Source organism: Haplochromis burtoni, unplaced genomic scaffold (assembly GCF_018398535.1).
Source record: "Haplochromis burtoni strain Fernald_Lab_line unplaced genomic scaffold, NCSU_Asbu1 Contig_208, whole genome shotgun sequence".
NCBI lineage: Eukaryota > Metazoa > Chordata > Actinopteri > Cichliformes > Cichlidae > Haplochromis > Haplochromis burtoni.
In genome coordinates, this window is record NW_024582569.1 from 657,509 (window position 1) to 676,724 (window position 19,216).

The following is a 19,216-nucleotide window of genomic DNA, read 5'->3' on the forward strand; positions in this document are numbered from 1 at the left end:
TGAGTGAAACGGACAGAAGTTTTGTTTTTAAAAAAAGAGAGTCAGCAGCTTCAAACATATACATTTGAGAGTAACAGAAATATTGATCTGGTGGAAGGAGAATGGGAGTTGGTGGGGGTGAAAGAGAGTCCGAACGAAAAAAGAAAAAAAAAATACAGTGTAAAACACAGAGAAGAAGATGAAATGAGGGCAAAGCTATGCCGAGTGGAACACAAGCCAGCCTGACAGGTTGTCTCGCACCAAGCTTGTCTGTCGCGGTTGCCTCCGTTTGATGGATGTGTTCTCACCCTGTCAGGGGAGGTTGCAGAGAAAAGTGTTGCCTGTCAGAGCGGACTGCCTGACTACAGGGAGGTGGGTGGGGGTGGGGGTGAAACCGGGCAAGCACAGGTAGACGTGGGCCCTGTGAAACGCTATGATCCACCCTTAATTGATCTCTTTGGGGCCAAGGAGCAAGACATACTGCTGGGCTCAGTTTTGAGATTTTTCTTTTATTATGACTGCAGATAATATGAATGTGAGGCCCTGAATTAATACAAAACTACCTCTTTTGCTGATTGGTTTTCGAAATCATTCACGTGTGCCGAAACTCAGGATGAGAGATTTTAGTTTCTGCCCCGTCAATCAGAAGGATGGTCATATTTGACAAACTTAAAGACTAGTTTTATGTGACAAAATAACTGTATTCCATTAAAATGTTGCCTTTTTGATATAACTGGACATCTTGTAAGTCCCTATTTAAAAGCGCGTGTAGAGATAAAGGTGAATGACTTCAGAAGATGATGTGCTTTTTCAATCGCTTATTCAGGGAAAAACATCAACAGAAGTAAGACTCTCTACAAATGTAATTAGCCCCCCCGGCTTTAAAAGCTAGCATTGCCCACTTCAGTAGAAATAACTCTGCGGCAATTTGCATAATTGCACACCAGTCTCTGACACCTTGCTGAAAATATTCTTTCAGCTGCAAGACGTTTGAAGAGTTTCTTTTCTTTGCATATATGCTACTTGCAAATCACTCCATAACATTTTAGCAGCCTTCAGATGTGGCGTTGACTAGACCGTTCAATAAGCCTTCATCTGACCAATTACTTGACGGATTTGTTCATGTTCGTTGGCTTGTTAACTCTTTGAAAGGTCCAGTTCAACAATCCAGTTCAAAATTCACCTCGTCATTAATATAGCGGGCCCAGGCCTTGTCCCTGAGGCAGAAAAACAACCCCAAGCCATAACATTTCCACCACCATGCTTCGCAATTGGCATGAGGATCTTCTTTGGTCTGCACCACACATGCCAACAACTTTAGAAAGGATTCAGTTATCTAGCAATGTAATTCTAAAAATACATTTTACCTAAAGAACAACCAGAGTTGTCTGCTGACCCTGTAATGGAGCATCAAATCCTGGGTGCCTTCAAAAAAATTAACTTTTACTGTCAACAGATTCTAGCAACTGCAAGGCAGAAACTGCAGAGGTGTTATGGTCCAATATATCCATCAATTTATACCACTAAATGGTGCAGTAAGTCAATGTGTTGTGGCGAGTTTCTGCACGAAGAAGTTGTTAAATGTGGAAATTGTGAAAGGGAGGGTTGAAAATGTAATATTGCACCTGATTCATGCAGCACCATCCGCTGTGTGGCACAAACAGAACAGGCATATAGGGAGCCGCTTGCTGACAGTGTATTTTTTTCACCCTGCCTTTAAGAATGCAAAACATCTTGGACAAGTTGAAATCCCGGTATCAGAGGTCAAGTTGTGAATGTAATAACTCTAGAACAAGGCCATTTAGGATCTCCAATAAATCTTCACTTTCACAAAAAACAGTTGAATTTGTACAGATTATGGCAACAGTTATTTAATTGTAAATGGTTTAATGGTATGTAGGAGCATATAACTAAAGACTAGGTGCTTCTTTTGAGGAAGAGTTTAACTGGAGGACACTGGTCTTTGTTTCTATCACCTAAAGAGAAGACTGAGTAGAGGATTGAAGAAGCTGCCTTTTCTAAAGCCCTGTTAACACCACAAACTATTACTTGGGGACCTCTAGAAACTGGTGATCTTACATTGCCGGTTCTTATATAGTGCTTTTCTACTCTACTTGGGTACTTAAAGCTCATTATACAACGTCTCATTCACTTATATATTCATACAAGCACTTTTTCTACATTTTAAGTGCCTTCTGTTTAACATAGACTCTCTGTTGACTGCATTGGGGGGAGCTTTGGGGTTCAGGAACTTCACCAAGGATACTTTGGCATGCATACTGGAGCAGCCAGGGATCGAACCACCAACCTCAAGGTCTTCGGATCATATTAGTCTTGGGCGAATCAGGATCTCATGTGTTCTTTTTTCTTTTTGCAATCTTTTTTGGTGCTTTATGCACCATTAGGTTATGGAGTCTACAATGGAAAATATAAAAAGGAAATTTTGGTTGACTTTTGGTTTTGCAAATTCATAGAAAGAACAAGTTAAAATATACTGCAAAAGCAGTCTAAAAAAAGTGCCCCAAATTCCTGACTTTTAACTAATTTAGTAACATTTACATATTCCATGCTATTTTGTTACATAAAAATGTTCGATGTATTGAAATCTGGTCAAATGAAATGTACTTGATTTGTACTCAATTTAGACCAAGCATACAGTATGTTCCTTAATAATGAATTGCTTTCAAAAATCTCAAAATTATTGCTTCATGCTTATTAAAAGTGAAGAATTTTTATTCAGTGTAGGTTGGATACGTTATTCCTTTGTAGGTAAGGAACCTTTTGCTATCATTTAGGAAACTCAACCATTAATATAACACAAAGTTCAATTTTCCAGAGCTGCACAACAAACACAGATGTAAGAGTTTAATCACATTAAACAACACAGGAATACTAATCTTGTGCAAATAGGGCTTTACTCCCTGGAGTCCTAGGGAATGTCTTTTTGATGAAATGGGCAGAGCGCTTCAGGGAGTATTGCCTTGAAGCGTGCAATCTGAAGATACTGTGTATGTTTCCAAGCAAAATGCAGTTTTATCAAGGCTCACAGCAAAATGGGGTGAAATAGAGGAATATAATTCCTCGAATAATAACAACCAACCAACTTTAATCAAGACCCTGGAATTTAATTTCACGGAGGCCAGCTAAAAAAAAAAAAGAGGAAAGAATTAAATCCCTTTTAGCTGTTCATCACTTTTTATCAAGATCATCACTTTACGCAGTGCAGTTTTTTGCCCAATTTTGGTTCCAAAATACAAATGACTGTACTGCAAAGCGCAGCACATTTTGTCCCGTGAGCCCCCACCAGTGTGTCATTTTCTTATTGCTGTCAACAAATACAAATCAAGCCGTGGAAAAGAGATGTCATGCAGCAATGTTGCGGCACGCTAAGAGAGGCTTGAGATTAAAAGTAAAAGAAATCAGACGTGTTGGACGTGACTTCCGAACAACGGCTCCGGTGGAGAAGGTATCGAGCGCTGCTTTAGAGTTTTCTCAGCCCTCTGATGTTGTCACTCATTCTTAAATCCTGCCTTCGCGCCCTCTCTCACTCGCACAGTCACACATGCTGTATTCATAATTTGAATTCTCCATCCTGAAGCCCAATCTGCCAACTCAGCACAAAGTGCAATGTGCAGCCTCACAAGCGCACACACACACACGTATCCACACACACACAGAAAGAGTGTATCTTTATATCTCCCACTGAGAGTTTTTTTTAAGTCAAGACATGGTATGATCTGCTTTTTGTTGCTGCTTAGGCTGCTTTCTTCCCCCCCACCCCTTTTGCATTTTGCGTGGGGGTTGGTTTCATCACTGCCGCAGTTCCATCAGAAGGAATACAGATGAAGGCTTTGTCAGGTGTGGAGTGGAGAGACCCTGGCTGCAGGCAAACGGGCAGCACAATAAAAAGTTAAACAGCACAATAGAGGAGAAGGTGGAGAGATGAGGAGGGAGGAACAAATGAGAGCAGAGAGAGAAAAAAAGAGAAAGTGGAAACATAACAGGTAATGTAAGGTGTGAAGTGTCACTTCAGGAAAAGCAACTTACCCCACAACACCCAGACCAGCACTCCCCAGGCTATAGTTTGTTTTTTCTGAGGTAAGACTAAGAATAGCTGACTGCATTATACTGCAAGATAAAGAAATCAAGTTTGAAGAGGCATCTTTTAGGATTAAAAAAAAGAAGCTTTTATCTCTCCTGTGACAATTTTAGGATATCTAAGCTTCATGTTCATGCTCAACTTTCAGCATGCTTAGGGCACAACAGCCTTCAGCAACTTAGAATTTGAGTAAAAAGAAACTCTAAGTAGAGCATATAGATTAGAGATGTATAGATTTAACGTGCTCGCTTCCAACCCTGTCCCTCCTGGTGACTCCCACTACAAATCTTAGCATCTTTAACTCTGCCACCTCCACTCAAGCTTCTGTCTTTTTGTCAGTACCACTTCCAAATTCTCTCTCACCCTTTCTGCTATCCGTCTGCCGCAAATCAACCTCGACACTCATCTCCACCCACTCCAACCTGTCTGCACTCTCTTCTTCACCCCTCTTGTGTGCTGTCAATTGCTTTGAACAGTTGAAGCTAGGTATTTAAACTCATCCACTTTCACTACCTCTACTCCTTTTTTCACCATTTCCCCTGCTTCCCTCCCACACGCGCATTCCTCTTTTATCCAGTGCATACCTCCACTTGTCCAGGCTCCCCCTACTCTCACTACAGGTCATGTCAATGCCATCTGCAAACATTAAAGTCTGCAGAGACTCCTACCTGATCTATTAACATGTCCAACACCTCTGCATATAAGAAAGAGCTCTGAGCTGATACCTGCTATAATCCCATCCCCATCTTCAACCTGTCACTCCTACTGCACACCTCACTGCTGTCTAGTTGCCCTCATCTATATTCTGTACCACCCTCACATACCTCTATACCACCTCTGACTTCCTCATGCTCCATCAAAGTTCCCCTTGAGCCATAAAGACAATGCACCTCCTTATGAACTCTGTATTTTTTGATCAGTCATCATATCCATGGTGTTCTTTCTTAGCATGAATTAATATTATTTATACGTTAGCAAACTAGGGCTAAGGCACTTGCAAACAACTATCATGACAGGTTTCTGAATTATCGACATTTCACTATACTGCAAATTGACTATGTGCACGTTAGCATATGCTACTTCCGGTGCGGAAACTCCTGTGGGGAGCTTTGTTTCCGGTGTCTTATTCACGCCCTGTTTACGGTCCAAAACAAGTTAAACAAATGAATGAATCAAGCGGCGATTTACATTTCTATAGATGTCTTGGGCATTTACCCAATATATCTGCAAATGATGTTCATCGACTTGTCAATATTTTTCCCCGCACCTCAGAGCAAAAGAGAAAAGGGATTCAAATGTTAGATTTCTCAGCTGTCCCTCGTTTATTGTGGGTGTTATGTTCTAAAAATAACCAGCGATAGGTGAAATCAAGTAGCCAATTTTATTTTTGGACGGTGCAAAACGTTTCGTGGACATCGTGGACATACAGCACTGCACTTCAGAGTCACACTGCTAGCGATCAATGCAGCGATTCTGTACTGTACAGGAGAGACGTCACGGAGGAGATCGTCTGCAGCGATCAGGACGCAGGACACAGGACACAATGTGACATAAAAAAAAATAAGCATGCAAACTTGCACTAAAAAAAAAACGCGAAACAGCGAGGTGAAAGGTGAACCGCGTTATAGTCAGGGACCGCTGTAATTTTGAAGGTAAGTCACAACATACCCTTCGTAAATACTAATGTATAGAAACCCTTACCAGCAATCGTTCATTTTTTGTGTGGCTTTTTTCACGGTTTGTTAACATGCTGTGTAGGTGTGTACTTGACTAGCTGATATCGACTTAACGGGGGAAACATCTGGTTTGACTATTCTTCACCTGTAGTTTGAATGCTGAACATTTGCCTGTTTAAATCATGAGACCAGTCACTATACAGAGATGTGCTTCTGAATGTGGACGATGTGTCTTCTGCATGCAGTGATGCAGTTCTGCTTGTGTTGAGTGATGTAAACAACTGATCGATCTAAACTCTTTAAACGTCAAAATTGATCATTAGATTTTTTATGACACAACAGTGGTGAGTGTTCCCACCTTCTGCTCTTTGTAACTTAACGCGATCTTTCCGTTTTCGAGTTTTGGACATGATTTTGGAGTATATCTTCGCAGTAGCGATTGACCGCAAAGTAAAGCTACCGGAAATGTACAACCCCACATCCGGTCTCAAACCAGGAAGTTAGCATTTTCTCGTGCACAGGGCAATTCCGGTTGTTCAGTGATGACGTGACGAATCCTACTTCCGGGCCTAAAGTAGTCTGCGTTTAATATGGCTTTTGTGTTGTTAACATGTTTAATGTTATGTATTTTCTTCTATTTGATCTCAAAAAGCTCCTAAAACAGTCAGTGATCACTGTTGACCTCCCTCGGCTTTTATTACCGCTAATCATTTATTTAAGCTCAGTTTTTAAAACCTTAGGATGTAACTACAGCCCAGCCCATGCAGCAGTATATGAATGACTAACCTCGTATTGTGGATGGATTATCTCAGTTGTTCTCCTGGCTGAAGTTTGGTCCTTTTACAGCATCCTGCCATGCGATTACATTTGTTCCTGACCACCGAGAACACTCACGTTAACTTTTATCGAGTGTCATAAATAAGTCTCCAATAACACCAGAAAAAGTCGCCAGATTTGTCGCTAGTCGCTTTTTAGAAAAAAAGTCGCTAAGGGGGTCTGAAAACTCGCTAAATATAGCGACAAAGTCGCTAAGTTGGCAACACTACCTCGCCCTATAGGTCCTAAACAAGTAGATCAAATCACCGGTTAGACACACATACAGAAATTCTTTGATTTACTAGTGAGGGATTATTAGGCTAATGGATAGGCTAATTTATGGATAGCTCTCTAATAATAAATTCAGTATTCCAGATAAAAGGATGAGGAGTGGAAATGAATTCTGTTATTTTGAGGTAACTAGTTAAACATTATTGCTATAAATGCTGTGCATACTTTTTAAACTGTTTGATCTGTATTTTCACTCAAGGAAGAAACAAACTACTTCCACATAACTCAAAGGATCGATGATTTTTTAGTGGACTGTAGCATACTCAGGCAGTTTGGCAGTGGACCCACTACGGAACTTGAACCCCATTTCTTCTCAAGCTGTGATCAAATGAAAGCATTTGCTTGTTGACAAGCTAATTAGCACAGAGTATGACTGCCACTCCAGGATCCTGCTAGTAGCTGCATGTAGTCTTAAAGAGATTGGATGGTCTTGGCTGGGTTCACTTCCTCTTTGATGGGTTGTGTTTGAGCCTTGCCAAAGCAGGTAATGATACTACACTGGCAGTCACAGAGCACACTGCTGAGCGTGTTCCCCTCAGGTCTCCGCATTGCCAAAGATAAAAATTCAAGACATGTAAAGGTCTTTAGTGAGGTAAAACTCTATTTTTTGATGTATACATGCTTACATTTAGCTTGGAGGCTTAAAAAGTACAAAAGTGTCAGGCAAGGATCACACCTGGATGATTTAATGTTCCAAATATACAGACAGGGAGAAAATTCAAAAGCAAGTTTAGGCTCATACCCTTGAGGCATTCATTATGACACGGAACTATGCGTAAGTACATAGTTATTCACTCGACTTTCGCTGACCTGCTATTATATTTCAGTAAAAATAAGTTGCATTTGACCTTTTTTTTTGCATTGTGTGTGATATTTAACAAACTTTCAAAGGTTAAAGTAGCAGTGGCCTTATCTACCAGTGCCTCATTGTGGTCAGGCCTGTGTTTTAGTTTTGTCTTCTGAGCAGCAGAGACTTGGCAGGGTACTTTCTTCAGAGGAAGGAGGTCACAAGTCTGCTCACAGTGTCAAGAGTATGTGCTGTGTGGTTTGGAATAAGAGATCGCGTGGTGCTTATTGAATGTGCCTTACAATGTGGCATTGCAAGATAATTGGACCAGGCTGCTGATCAGCAGAAAGTCAGGCTCAGAGGTAGTCTTCCACTTCCTCAGTCGATTAAAGACATGGAACATATAGGAAGCAAAGAGACATACTGGGTGATGCATTTGATAGTCTAACACAATAAATGTGAGGTAAACCTGTAAGGAAAGAGCTAAATGATGGTGGTAATAAAAAAAAATATATAACAAACAATGACAGAGGGAGACGATGTGTGTCTTACTTGCCCTGTCGGGCAAACGAGCCAGACGATAGAGAGCATTCCTGGTTATTTTCCAGAGATAAAATTGCAGTACAGAGGAGTGGAAAGACTTAAAACACAGCACTGCAGGGAGATGAGCTCACTCATTTTCCCCTTGTAGGCCTCTGGCTCAACTTCATATGCTCTCACAAGTACACACACACACACACACACACACAGATATAAACTGAATCATGACGCAGATTTACAAGCTCTGCACAGCAATAAACGCAGACAATTCGGATTAAATAACGTTTGGCATCCTGTATGTGCATGTGCGTAAAGAAGTGTGAAAGATAAATAATGACTATTGTGATCATATCCATTGTTCAGTGCTTGAACGCAATCCAGTATCCCACTGCTTTCTTAACTCCCCCTTGCAGAACACAGTTAAACAATCAGTGCTCGAACTACAAACTAGGCCAGCAGTCACATTCTGAATGTCCCCTTGAAACGTCAAGTTCACTGGATGCACAAACAGGCTCGATTTTATAAGGTGATCAGCAATGGATACTCCCTAATGTGGTGCTTTAATGATGGTACAGTGTATAACACATCTGTTTAAAATCCTCCTTATGTGTCCAGTATCTGTTGAATGTGCAAAGCATACAGTTCACATTCACATTTATGTGCTAAAAATTAGTTTGCATCACAGGATTAAGGGAACCACTCAGAATATCTCAGCACTGATTTTAAGGACCTACAGTAAACCAGCAAAATAATCCCAACACAGTAAAAATCACAAAGGAGGGAAACGAGATAAAGGCAGCAACTAAAAACACGGTAAGTAGGCACGGCACAAGCAAGAAAGCACAATGCAGGTACAGACAGAGGGAGCTACAACCATCCATACATAACTCATGTGCTTCAGACTGGATACTGTCAATACTTTATGATGAAGAATGTCAGCATTTTGACTTTAACTATGTGGACTAGACAGCTGGTTAGACTCTAGTACTCCAGCCTGACTCTTCAACACTAGTTTTACTTAAATCTGCTTTCCTGCTGCAATGTCAGGAAATTACCAGCAAGCAGTGATTTGGACGACACGGAGGAATTGTGTGTGTGCGTATGTGACGCTTGCTGGGACTAAGTATTATTGCTGCACTTGAAAAAGCACTTTCTTTCAACCACTGGAAGGAAGGACTCAGGGGAACTGCGAGCTGACTCAGTCTCATCTAAAATGCTCCGACTAGGGCCTCCCAAGGGGGTCCCACTCCTCCACAAAGTTCCCTTCAGAGCTCAGCCAACTATGGAGGATTGCTCGGCCCCCCAAGTGATATCACAGATCCGGCCCCGAGAAAATACTAGCAGTGCGATAAGGGAGCAAGGCAGTTGAAAGCAAAAGAAAGAAAGAAAGAAAGAAAGAAAGAAAGAAAGAAAGAAAGAAAGAAAGGAGAAAATACATTTCTTCACTCTTGCTTGTTTTCTGGGGTTTCTGTGTCCTTCTCGCACACTTTATACTCATGGTAACACATGCACGTTCTCCCCGACACCGACAAACAGTCAAGCTAGCGTTTCATCATGCATGCAGACATGTTTCTTCTATACAACTACACAACCTCAAATGACTGACGGATCATAAAGAGGAACAAAACCGCACATGGTAAACACACACGCCTCTTTGCCACAGCCTGACCACACAGCTACCAAAAGCCACCAGCGTTGCACACGCAGGGTGTAATTACGCTCTTTTCTTTGTTGCCTTGGGGCCTTCATACTTACAGGGCACATACCCACACAGTCAGACATGTGTCAGAGGATACACATCCTGTTTAGAACTTTTGCTTTAGGCAATAAAGGCACATCTTTGCAACTTTACTGTCATTTTAACATTTAAACATGTTCCTTTTTGTGACCTTTAATATTCAGTAGCATTTTGTTCACAGCTTGTACAACAGGAAAACTTAATAAATAAGAAGGATACAAAAAGAGCTCCACAAAGGATATGCACTTGATTTTCTTTTTGTACAGTCAGTACCCATTTGGAAAAATAAACTCTCCAGTGCACTCGTTTACTGTTTTGCTTAGAGCTCAATGGGACATTCTGTCCATGCAAGCTGAGCCTAAAGCTAGTATCTTGTTAGTTTAATTTAGCTTTGCAAAAGCAGCAAGCTTACTTACTAGCTTAATATTTATTTAGGTAACAGGTAAGCTTTTATCTAACCACTTTTATTTAAGCAAACCGTGAATCATTACCCAACAATATCTCATCATCCCTGATGATTAGAGCCTGACTGATGTATCGGCAGGTCGATATTATCTGCCGATATTAGCTATTAGCAAACCTGTTAGCATCAATGAAAAACCGACTGAAAATTATGAAAATAATTTAATTAATGTGCAGACTAAATTATAATCATAAAAGCTCATTTGAAAAGTAATGAAGAGACAGGAGAAACATCATTAGAGTCAAGCACAATAGGCAGAAATCATTACAAAAAGGGTTTAGGTTAGCATAAATAAGACAGCAGTTTGTTTCTTAGATTTACAGTGTCCATGCTTTTTTATGCACAGCCACAAGAGGGCGCACTCCTGTTTTAGATATTTTTCTTAGTATTATTATTGATTTGGGTTTTTTTTTAATCTGATTATTCCTTTTGTTAAACAAAACATTGTTCAAAATTTTACATTTCATTACCTATGCAAATAAATAACTAGGGTTTACATCTTCTGGAAAGGCTTGACTCACCTTGTTCGGACACCAGAGGGTCACACGATCCAAAGCTGATTGCCAGCAGAGCCAGAGAGGAGCAGAAAAGCCACATGGTTTCACTCCTCCAAAAAACACCACCTCACCTCACTCCAGTCACCAGCTGATGGATAAACACAGAGAAAAAGGGAAAGTCAAAAAAGTCAAATCCCTCCTTCATTCTGTCAACATGCCACCCAGTTTGCTTACTCTGCCGACAGCTGTGCATTATGCTTGACTCCTAAATAGACGTTGATGTATATTTATGAGTCAGTCACAGCTGATGTGTTAATTATGTAGTATGATGCGGGCTTTGTTAGTGGCATATGAATTAACCAGAATGGTCCTCATTAAGTTGTGTAACTCTATAAAGTCTGATCATAGTCATTATCCTGTCCATCTGGTTGGCCTTTGACTGGGCAGCTGCTACACACACTCTGACACATACATGTGAATATAACTTATATATATATATATATATATATATATATATATATATATATATATACATATTTAGCCACATTTGACCATGACCACATGCGCACATTAAGCACATTATTGACGCAAACAAAGCAGCAAATGCAAGACAACAAAGCAAAAGATGGACATGAAAGCAAAATGATTTACATGCAGGACGGTTGGTCTAGAGTCAAACAGACAGAGGGGCCAAAACACACAAACACATCTGGAGACTATTCCACTGGAGCCATTGTTCTGCTGTACCAGATGCTTCCACGTGGCCAAACAACAGGCACACAGACACACACACAAAGGCATGCATAGATTAAAATGCACGCCACGTAGAAATAATCATTATATCTTGGCTGCGCAGTCTCTCTCCCTTACTACAGTAGCTCATTTATAAACGCACACAAGAATGTACGTGCATAAACATGCTAATCCCGCCCACTTGCATATAACCCCCGTAAACACATCCCAGCTGACCTGGACTTGCCCTCGGCATGTGCTAGGACCCCATAATTCTGTAGTGTTTACAGGTTCAGCAGGGCCCTCAAGGCAGGCAGGCAAGCAGACTGTATCTCTGAACACACACCTGTGCTGTCTGCCAGGAGAAATGACCCCCACACTCCCCTGGGGCTACACAATGTGGCGTGTGAATACTATCCAGCTTGACCTGACTTCTGTAGCAAGCTGTTAAAAGAAAATATGGTGGAGGACGGTGCTTCAAATTATGTTCTGGAGAAACAGAGACAGCCTGACCTGCCCCAGACTTTCATTTGAAGTATGCAGTCCACTTTGGGAGCCGTTGACTTAAGTAGTGTGGCTCAGTTCAAATACTCCACTTCGTATATTTTCATGTACCATAATATGTACACAATGTGCTGGTATGCACAGTGTACTGCGAAGAAATTTTGACAGGTTAGCTACATTAAACACAGTAAACTTGGAACTAAGAATACGAACGCTGTCAACTATAGCCAACAGGGGTGTTGCCAGGCCTGTGGTGCTTTTTCTTTATTTCATATTAACTAGTGAGTCAAACAAAATTCTGCTGCAGATACTAATTTTGGTGACCATTAGGTGATGCACAGGTAATGTAAGCTGAACAAAACATGCAAAACAAACAGGGAACCTAACATTGTTTTGGGAATAACGAATACGAAAATCCCAAAGATTTTCATTTGTAAGAAATGCTTTTAAAAAACATATATATGTTAAAAATTGCTAAATATTGTTGAGAATACATACGCTACAATCAGTGTAGTAAGAAAAAGACGATGTTTGAAATATTAGACTTCGACGTCATGCTAGCTGCTCCATTTTCGTAACTATCGTAACCTACGTTATATTAAATTTGGTCCCACATAATACTACATTTTTCAGCAGGGACGATGGCACTATTAGGCACATAAATACCAAACAATATCATAATAAATTAACATAATGTATTTCCTATAATGTTTTTTTTAAACTGCTGCTGCTGTTAGCTTGCTAAGCTAGCACTGACGTCATCATTAATAGTGATATCATATGATGGTTTTGTTGACTAAAAATAGTTTAGTAGTCAAGACGGTAAGAGTGAACACAATTTGCTCTTAACTTTTTGGCCCATTCTGCGTACACCATCGTGCTCCTGGAGCAATTCATTTAGCCATGATGATAGGAACACTATTATGCATTAAATATTACAAATTCAAGTACCCTGAGACAGCACAGGTGTGGTTGCTTTTTCTTCCATATTTTTTATTTTAGGTTACCGGTTTATTTACGAACCAAGGTCTTTGCAAGATCCTGTACAATTATGCTAAGCCACAAATGATCTGTCGGCACTACTGTTGCCAGCATGAGTACTATTAAGGTGAAACTATCTAGTTAGCTAAACGACAAGAAGAATATGTTAAAAAACGTGTTTTCTCCTGCAGCCGGATGGGTGGGAAGTTAATCAAAGCCTTAGACAGCTATGTTTGAGCAGTCTGAAGCTACAGCCATTATTATAGGCTTCATGCCACATGATCACAATAATAAGAAAGTTCACACAGTACATAATGCATAATGCATCACAGTCCACAGAACACAAGCTGGGGGAAAAGTTACAGCTCATTGCTATTATTATCTGGCCATAATCCAAAACAGTTTAATAGGTTTCCTGATATAAGTTGCTATGGATGTGTCTCTTTCCATTTCTGTCTCTGCACTGCATTCATAGCTTGCAATAACAGATACAGTAAAGCCAGGATGGGGTTATGCCACTGGGCTTGCCGCAGGCCCGGCCATGACTCGGTGAGCAGGCCTGTGAGTGATTGGGTCACTGGTTATGGATAAGACACAGGAAGGAAAACAGGAGCAGATGTCTTACTGTTATAGCTCTAAAAGCCGAAAGACAAGGAGAGACAGACAGAAGTAATGACCAGCATCCACAATCACAGCCCAGCCCAGTAGTACCAGTACTTTTTATGGATTTGAATACACATACAGAATGAGCCATTGACACAGTCTCACATAATAACCGAGGCTCTTGTGCTCAGGGCTTAGCAATTTTCACTGTCCTGCATTTCATCACAATTGCCACTGTTTACAGATGGAACAACATCTCTAGCACAAGCCTGTTTAGAGGAACACATTCTGACAGAGTTAAATGAAACATGTCCACTTTATGGCCTGACAAGAGAATTGCTTTTATTGCTTATTAGCCACCCAGACATGGATGATTAAATAACAGTGATCCAACAGCCCACTGTTTAGAATAGTTTGCATCTGTTTAGATTGAAGAACCTGGTGTAAATGTGTCTGTCATTCACTATCTGAGGGTTCATTGCTTTTCCAGCTGTCTCTCACAGCATCCAGAAGCAAGAAGACTGATAGGGGCAGTTTACAATCTAGTCTGCTTCCAATCTACTCTAGGCTATCACACAAGAAAACACAATCCAAGAGTGGTATTGCTGCTGAGTTGTGAAAGCAACTTCCTGATTGGCCGCCAGTTTGTCACCCTGGCTCAAAATCCTCAAGGGAAGTTCTCTCTGAGAAGAGGCTGTACATGGAATTCAGCCATCAAACAGAAGCCCTGCCTTATCGGTCAGGTAGCCCGCCTGTGTGCATTCGTGTAAAGTACAACATGTGTTCTACAGAAGGCGAAAGGGGCTGCCATACAGAGTGGACAGACATACTGAATAGGAAGTCAACAGAGGCTCATTTATGCAGATGAGCACACACACAGTGACTCAAGCCATTTAACACCATGCTCCAGAAGCTACTGTTCAACAACACAATCACAAACTCAATTTCTGTTTACGAGGTGCTTCAAAATCAGCTCTGCTAATTGTTAGTGTGAGTAAGGTTGGTCAATTCTTATTGTGAGAAAATTAAAATAATTGTTGGGCTGCTGTGAGCCCTGCATTCCTCCAGAGAATGCATGGCTGAAAAAAACTAGAGTCTACTTGCCTAGAGCGTCTATAGCAGTTCTGCATAGCTGTAATACAGATGTTATGCTAAAATGCTGATTTAAATATTGATGCTTACTACATTCAATATCTTCATTTAGCGTGTACCAGTGAGATTTAGAACTAAACACAAATGCATGCAAGTAGAAATACACAACAGGAAAACTTTAACTTGGACCCTATAATGGTCATTTATGGTCAGATGGATCAGAGGGTTCGCAGTTTACAATAAGTTACTTCTGAGGGGAACATGAGTGTGTAGATCAGACCAGTCATGGATCAGTCATGGAAATCCATCTGGTGGTTTTTGAGACTCCAAACCACAAATCTGAACCTTATGCTGAAGCAAAAGGGGAAAAAGGCAAAGTCATCAAAGTCTGGGATTCACCCTCTAAGTAAGGTTTACATTTCTCTCAATGTTTCTGACCTGAATGCAGTTCTAAGTACACTCATAGGTTCAAACAATACTAGTTACACTACTGCTGGATGTCGACGTCGGTCAACATGCTGTTTCCCAACATGCATTTTGCTTTGAAGACACGAACGTGCACACTCTGTATCTGAAAGTTTTGACCTTCTCACAAACTTGTTTTAACTTTAAATAAAAGTAGCTGAAGTGGGCCCCGAGGGCTTAACACTCCAAATATCAACTGACTCCGAGCAAAAACCTTCAAACTAGCGAAGGTAATATCCAAACCTGTGTAACACTGAAAAGAGACTGAGGCAAGTTTTTACTAGTCTTACATTCTGGGCAGTGTTCAAGGGCTTTATTTGAATATTTGCTAGTGTGAATCAGACCAGGAAAGGAACTGAGCACTAAATACATAAAACTCTTTCCTGTGATTGCTCAGGGCTACCTGGAAGTTCCAATGCCACGGACACCTACGGCCCTTTTGCAAACGCAACGAAGCAAAGTTAGTCCTAATCTGATGACATGACCCGGTTGGCTCCTAGCCTATGTTGTGGATGAAGTCAGCCTGGAGAGAGCATATGACTTGCCGATTTTCTTCAGCTTGACTTTACATTTCCGCCTAATGTTCACTTCACAGCTGAACTGAATGAGCAAGGAGTCAAGGGGATGATACAATTTCCTGTAGGCCCAACAAAAGCTGGTATGGAAGATATACGTGGGAGAACATACCGCCCTGTGGCCTACAGCTATGCATTGCACAGACAGCCTCCAGCAGGTTAAGTGAGCAACACTTAATGGGCATAGATTTGTAACGTTTGTAACAGGGCTATGAGGAGACTACTGGTGGTAGGAGAGTTCTGTTACATACCAGGGTTTCCAAGCTTACATGTGCAAGTTTCTTTTAGTTAAAATGACCCTTAAATGAAACCAGAATCCTACTTGGACAACGTGGAAGTGTGGAAAATGTTCCACATTTTGAAGGAGGAGGGTGAAAACAAAAAAAGAGTAGGAGGATTTATTTTTTAATGTGAGTCGTGGGGTGCAGACAGGATGCAAAATTCGGCAAACATGGGGGATAGCTGAGTAATTAGAAAAGCAGATGTTACTGCGGTATTCAAGCCCCCACTCCTCTGGCGTTCATTTTCTTTCCCAAATAGTGAAAATAAGTTTTAGAGACCGATCCGAGATCATTCCAAAGCTGATTACTTTTTTCGAATGATATGCATGTAGTGGGGAAAAAACCCCCGTGTACTTAGGAGGCTTTTCCATGCCACAGGGGGTTGGATGCCATCCAAACAAAACAGCAACACCTCAGCCGTTCTGTGCCCATGCCTGGCTTATTAGATGTGAAGGAAAAATCAGCATCACTTTTGCCAGGAGCTAGTCGTTTTCTTGCAAAATCCAATAACGGAATACTAGCTTACTACAACTACACGAGTCAGAGCGGCCGAGAACATACAACTTTAATGATCTCCGCTGAGAGAAAGCAACTTTAGAGTACTTTTGCTCAGTATCCCAGATTGTTGGTGTGTGGTACACCCCGCAGTATGGTATCCCCATGTGACGTTGCCCACCGTAAGCAGTCTTTGCTGCTACAACACTTCCATCACTAAAGTTCCGCTGCACTTCACTAACTTGTCTTTAAATCTCCGGCGGATGTGGCAAAAAAAAAAAAGCATCGCTTTTTAAACGAAAAGTTAAAACGACAGAGAGCATGTAAAATCCTTACCTTCAATTTCTGATAAATCCACAAGTTTGCGACCACATTAATCCGCTGTTGTGCGTGTATAGATCCAAGGTCCGGCTTGGGAATCCTGCAGGGCGATGCAAATGCAGACAAATGTAATCCAGCCTAGTTTTTGTCCCCTTGCCTTTTTTTTCTTGAGTCTTCTTCCACAGAGAAAGGAAAGAGGGAAAAAAAAGTTACAGCAAGATTAGCCGTGTCCAACTTTTTCCCCCTCCCCTCTCTGCTGATCCCAAGTGTCTTTCTCCCTCTCTCGCCTCCTCTTTGCTCTCTCTGTTGTCTGTCTCTCGGTTTCTTATTACTTTTTTCCTCCCCTTGGTCTCTGTCTATTCCTCCAGCCTGTCTCTCTTCCAGTCTCCCTCCAACACCCCCCCTTTACCTCTCCTCTCCTCTCCTCTTTCTCCCTGTTCTCTCCCTCTCTCTTTGGGAGATCTCTCTCAAACATGTGGTGACATCAACTTGTCCACAAGGCTGGAAAATAAGCCCTGGGCATCTCTCTAATCTTTTTGGCAAGCTGTTCCAGGCCTCTCTACCCTCTCTTTACCCTCTACCCCCATCATCTTACCTCCATCTCCCCCTCACCTCTTACTATTTGATTCATGACATACCAGAAAAACAGACTTTCTATTCTGCCTGGGTTAAAGCACTGTATTAGGAAAAGAAATGCAGATTAGGCTCTCCTGGTTGGTGCATTATGGAGAGGAATTTACTCCATTAAAATTAATGAACTTACTTATCATACTTACTTATGATTGAAGGCCACATCCACAGCTTCCATATTGTTTTATCACTCACTTTTATTGCATCCAATCCATAAAGTGGCCTCGGTTGGAGCCCCTGACCATCCAGAAACACCAGTCCTAACAGCCACATAAATTCCACCTTTATTGTCAATAAGTAAATAGTTCAGGAGGCGAATAAATATCACTTTGTCTTTTGATTTATGCGTACCTCCCTTCAGATGGTATGGAAGAATAGGTAGAGGACTGTGCTCACATCTACAAGATATTTATTTCTGTCCTCTGTTGAGAGGTCAACATCTCTACTGAGTAGTTATCTTTAACTCTCTCATTAGCTTTTACCCCTAGTTTAAAAAAACACAATAAAGGAAAATGTGAAAACTCTCTAAGTAGCATCCGTCCACTCAAATTGTTTCACTTCTGTCTAATGAAGCTGAAAATGCTTTGAACTAGATGCTTACCCAGAGGTGTCCTCTTTGAACTAAAAACACTGGTGGAAAGCAAGGTCATTCAGCCACTACCAATGGGGAATCTGGACAAATGCGTGCATATGTCTTTGTATGGTTTGACGGCATAAACAAAGAAAGAAAGGAATTGAAAAGGTGTGACTTCCCCTATTTCACAGAGCATGTTGACAAATGATGTGTTGAAGTTTGGCTCTGACCAGACAATAAAAGTTAATCTGATGAATCTCCCTATCCTGACATATTACCCAACCTCCAGGGATGAGTCAAAATGTTAATGATGTATTGCTCATCCAGTTCAATCCATCACAGTTCATGACTTATTGCAATGTGTGAAGTGCAGGAACAAAGTAAAAGGCTTTCTTGTCATTGCCTGGCTGTGTTTCACAGTCTAAGTAGAATTTAAATCTACAAATAAGTCAAAGAGGCTCCCCAAATGTGTCATGTCCAGGACCAAAAGTGTTCAAGTTCAGCAGTATTATGACCACATGGTCAGTCGTAACCATGACCATTAAAAGCATGAAAATATGTTGACACATCAGCATGATGCTAATATAATGGTGATAGAATGGCCCCAACCAACCATACCTTGGTGATCTGCAAATCAACAAACAGGACTACTGCCAACAGGCAACAAGTGGTTACAACTTATGGCAAAGATATATTTCAAGCTATCTTATAACTTGGTGTTTCGTGAAGTCCGTTCTTTATCATATTGCACATGCAAGTTTTGGTGAAATTTTTAAGTACTATGCATGAAGGTTATCCTGTGAAAATGTGAAAAAGTCCCCTTCAAATCACTTTTGTTGAATATCATAAGGTGATTGTATACATTTATTTGTAACTCTTGCTGTAATCTGACCATTTCTGTAGATGCAGTAGTGATTCTTGTGAAATGTGATTAGATGGACAGTAGGATGGAAACACAATGGGCACCTCACAGTGGCTAGAGTTCACTGGTGTTTTGGCTAGTATGCTAAAAAAAAGTCAGTGTTGAAAGCTGCAGTTCCTCAGAGTTCCACGGCAACAAAAGCAAGTCAGTTCCCA

General features: G+C 41.0%; 1 protein-coding gene across 5 annotated transcripts in view; it reads right to left on the reverse strand.

Annotated features, from left to right (window-relative positions):
* The window catches only part of col16a1 (collagen, type XVI, alpha 1), a 77,038-nt gene extending 59,798 nt beyond the window's left edge, over positions 1-17,240 (reverse strand). For all 5 annotated transcript variants that reach the window (XM_042226364.1, XM_005936207.3, XM_042226363.1 and 2 more), the window contains exons 1-2: positions 16,951-17,240; positions 10,911-11,034 (exon numbers count right to left, since the gene is read on the reverse strand). In XM_042226364.1, the coding sequence (XP_042082298.1) occupies positions 10,911-10,986 (76 nt within the window). In that variant the 5' untranslated portion in view covers positions 10,987-11,034; positions 16,951-17,240. The remainder of the gene's footprint in view (positions 1-10,910; positions 11,035-16,950) is intronic.
* Between the last annotated feature and the right edge of the window lie 1,976 nt (positions 17,241-19,216).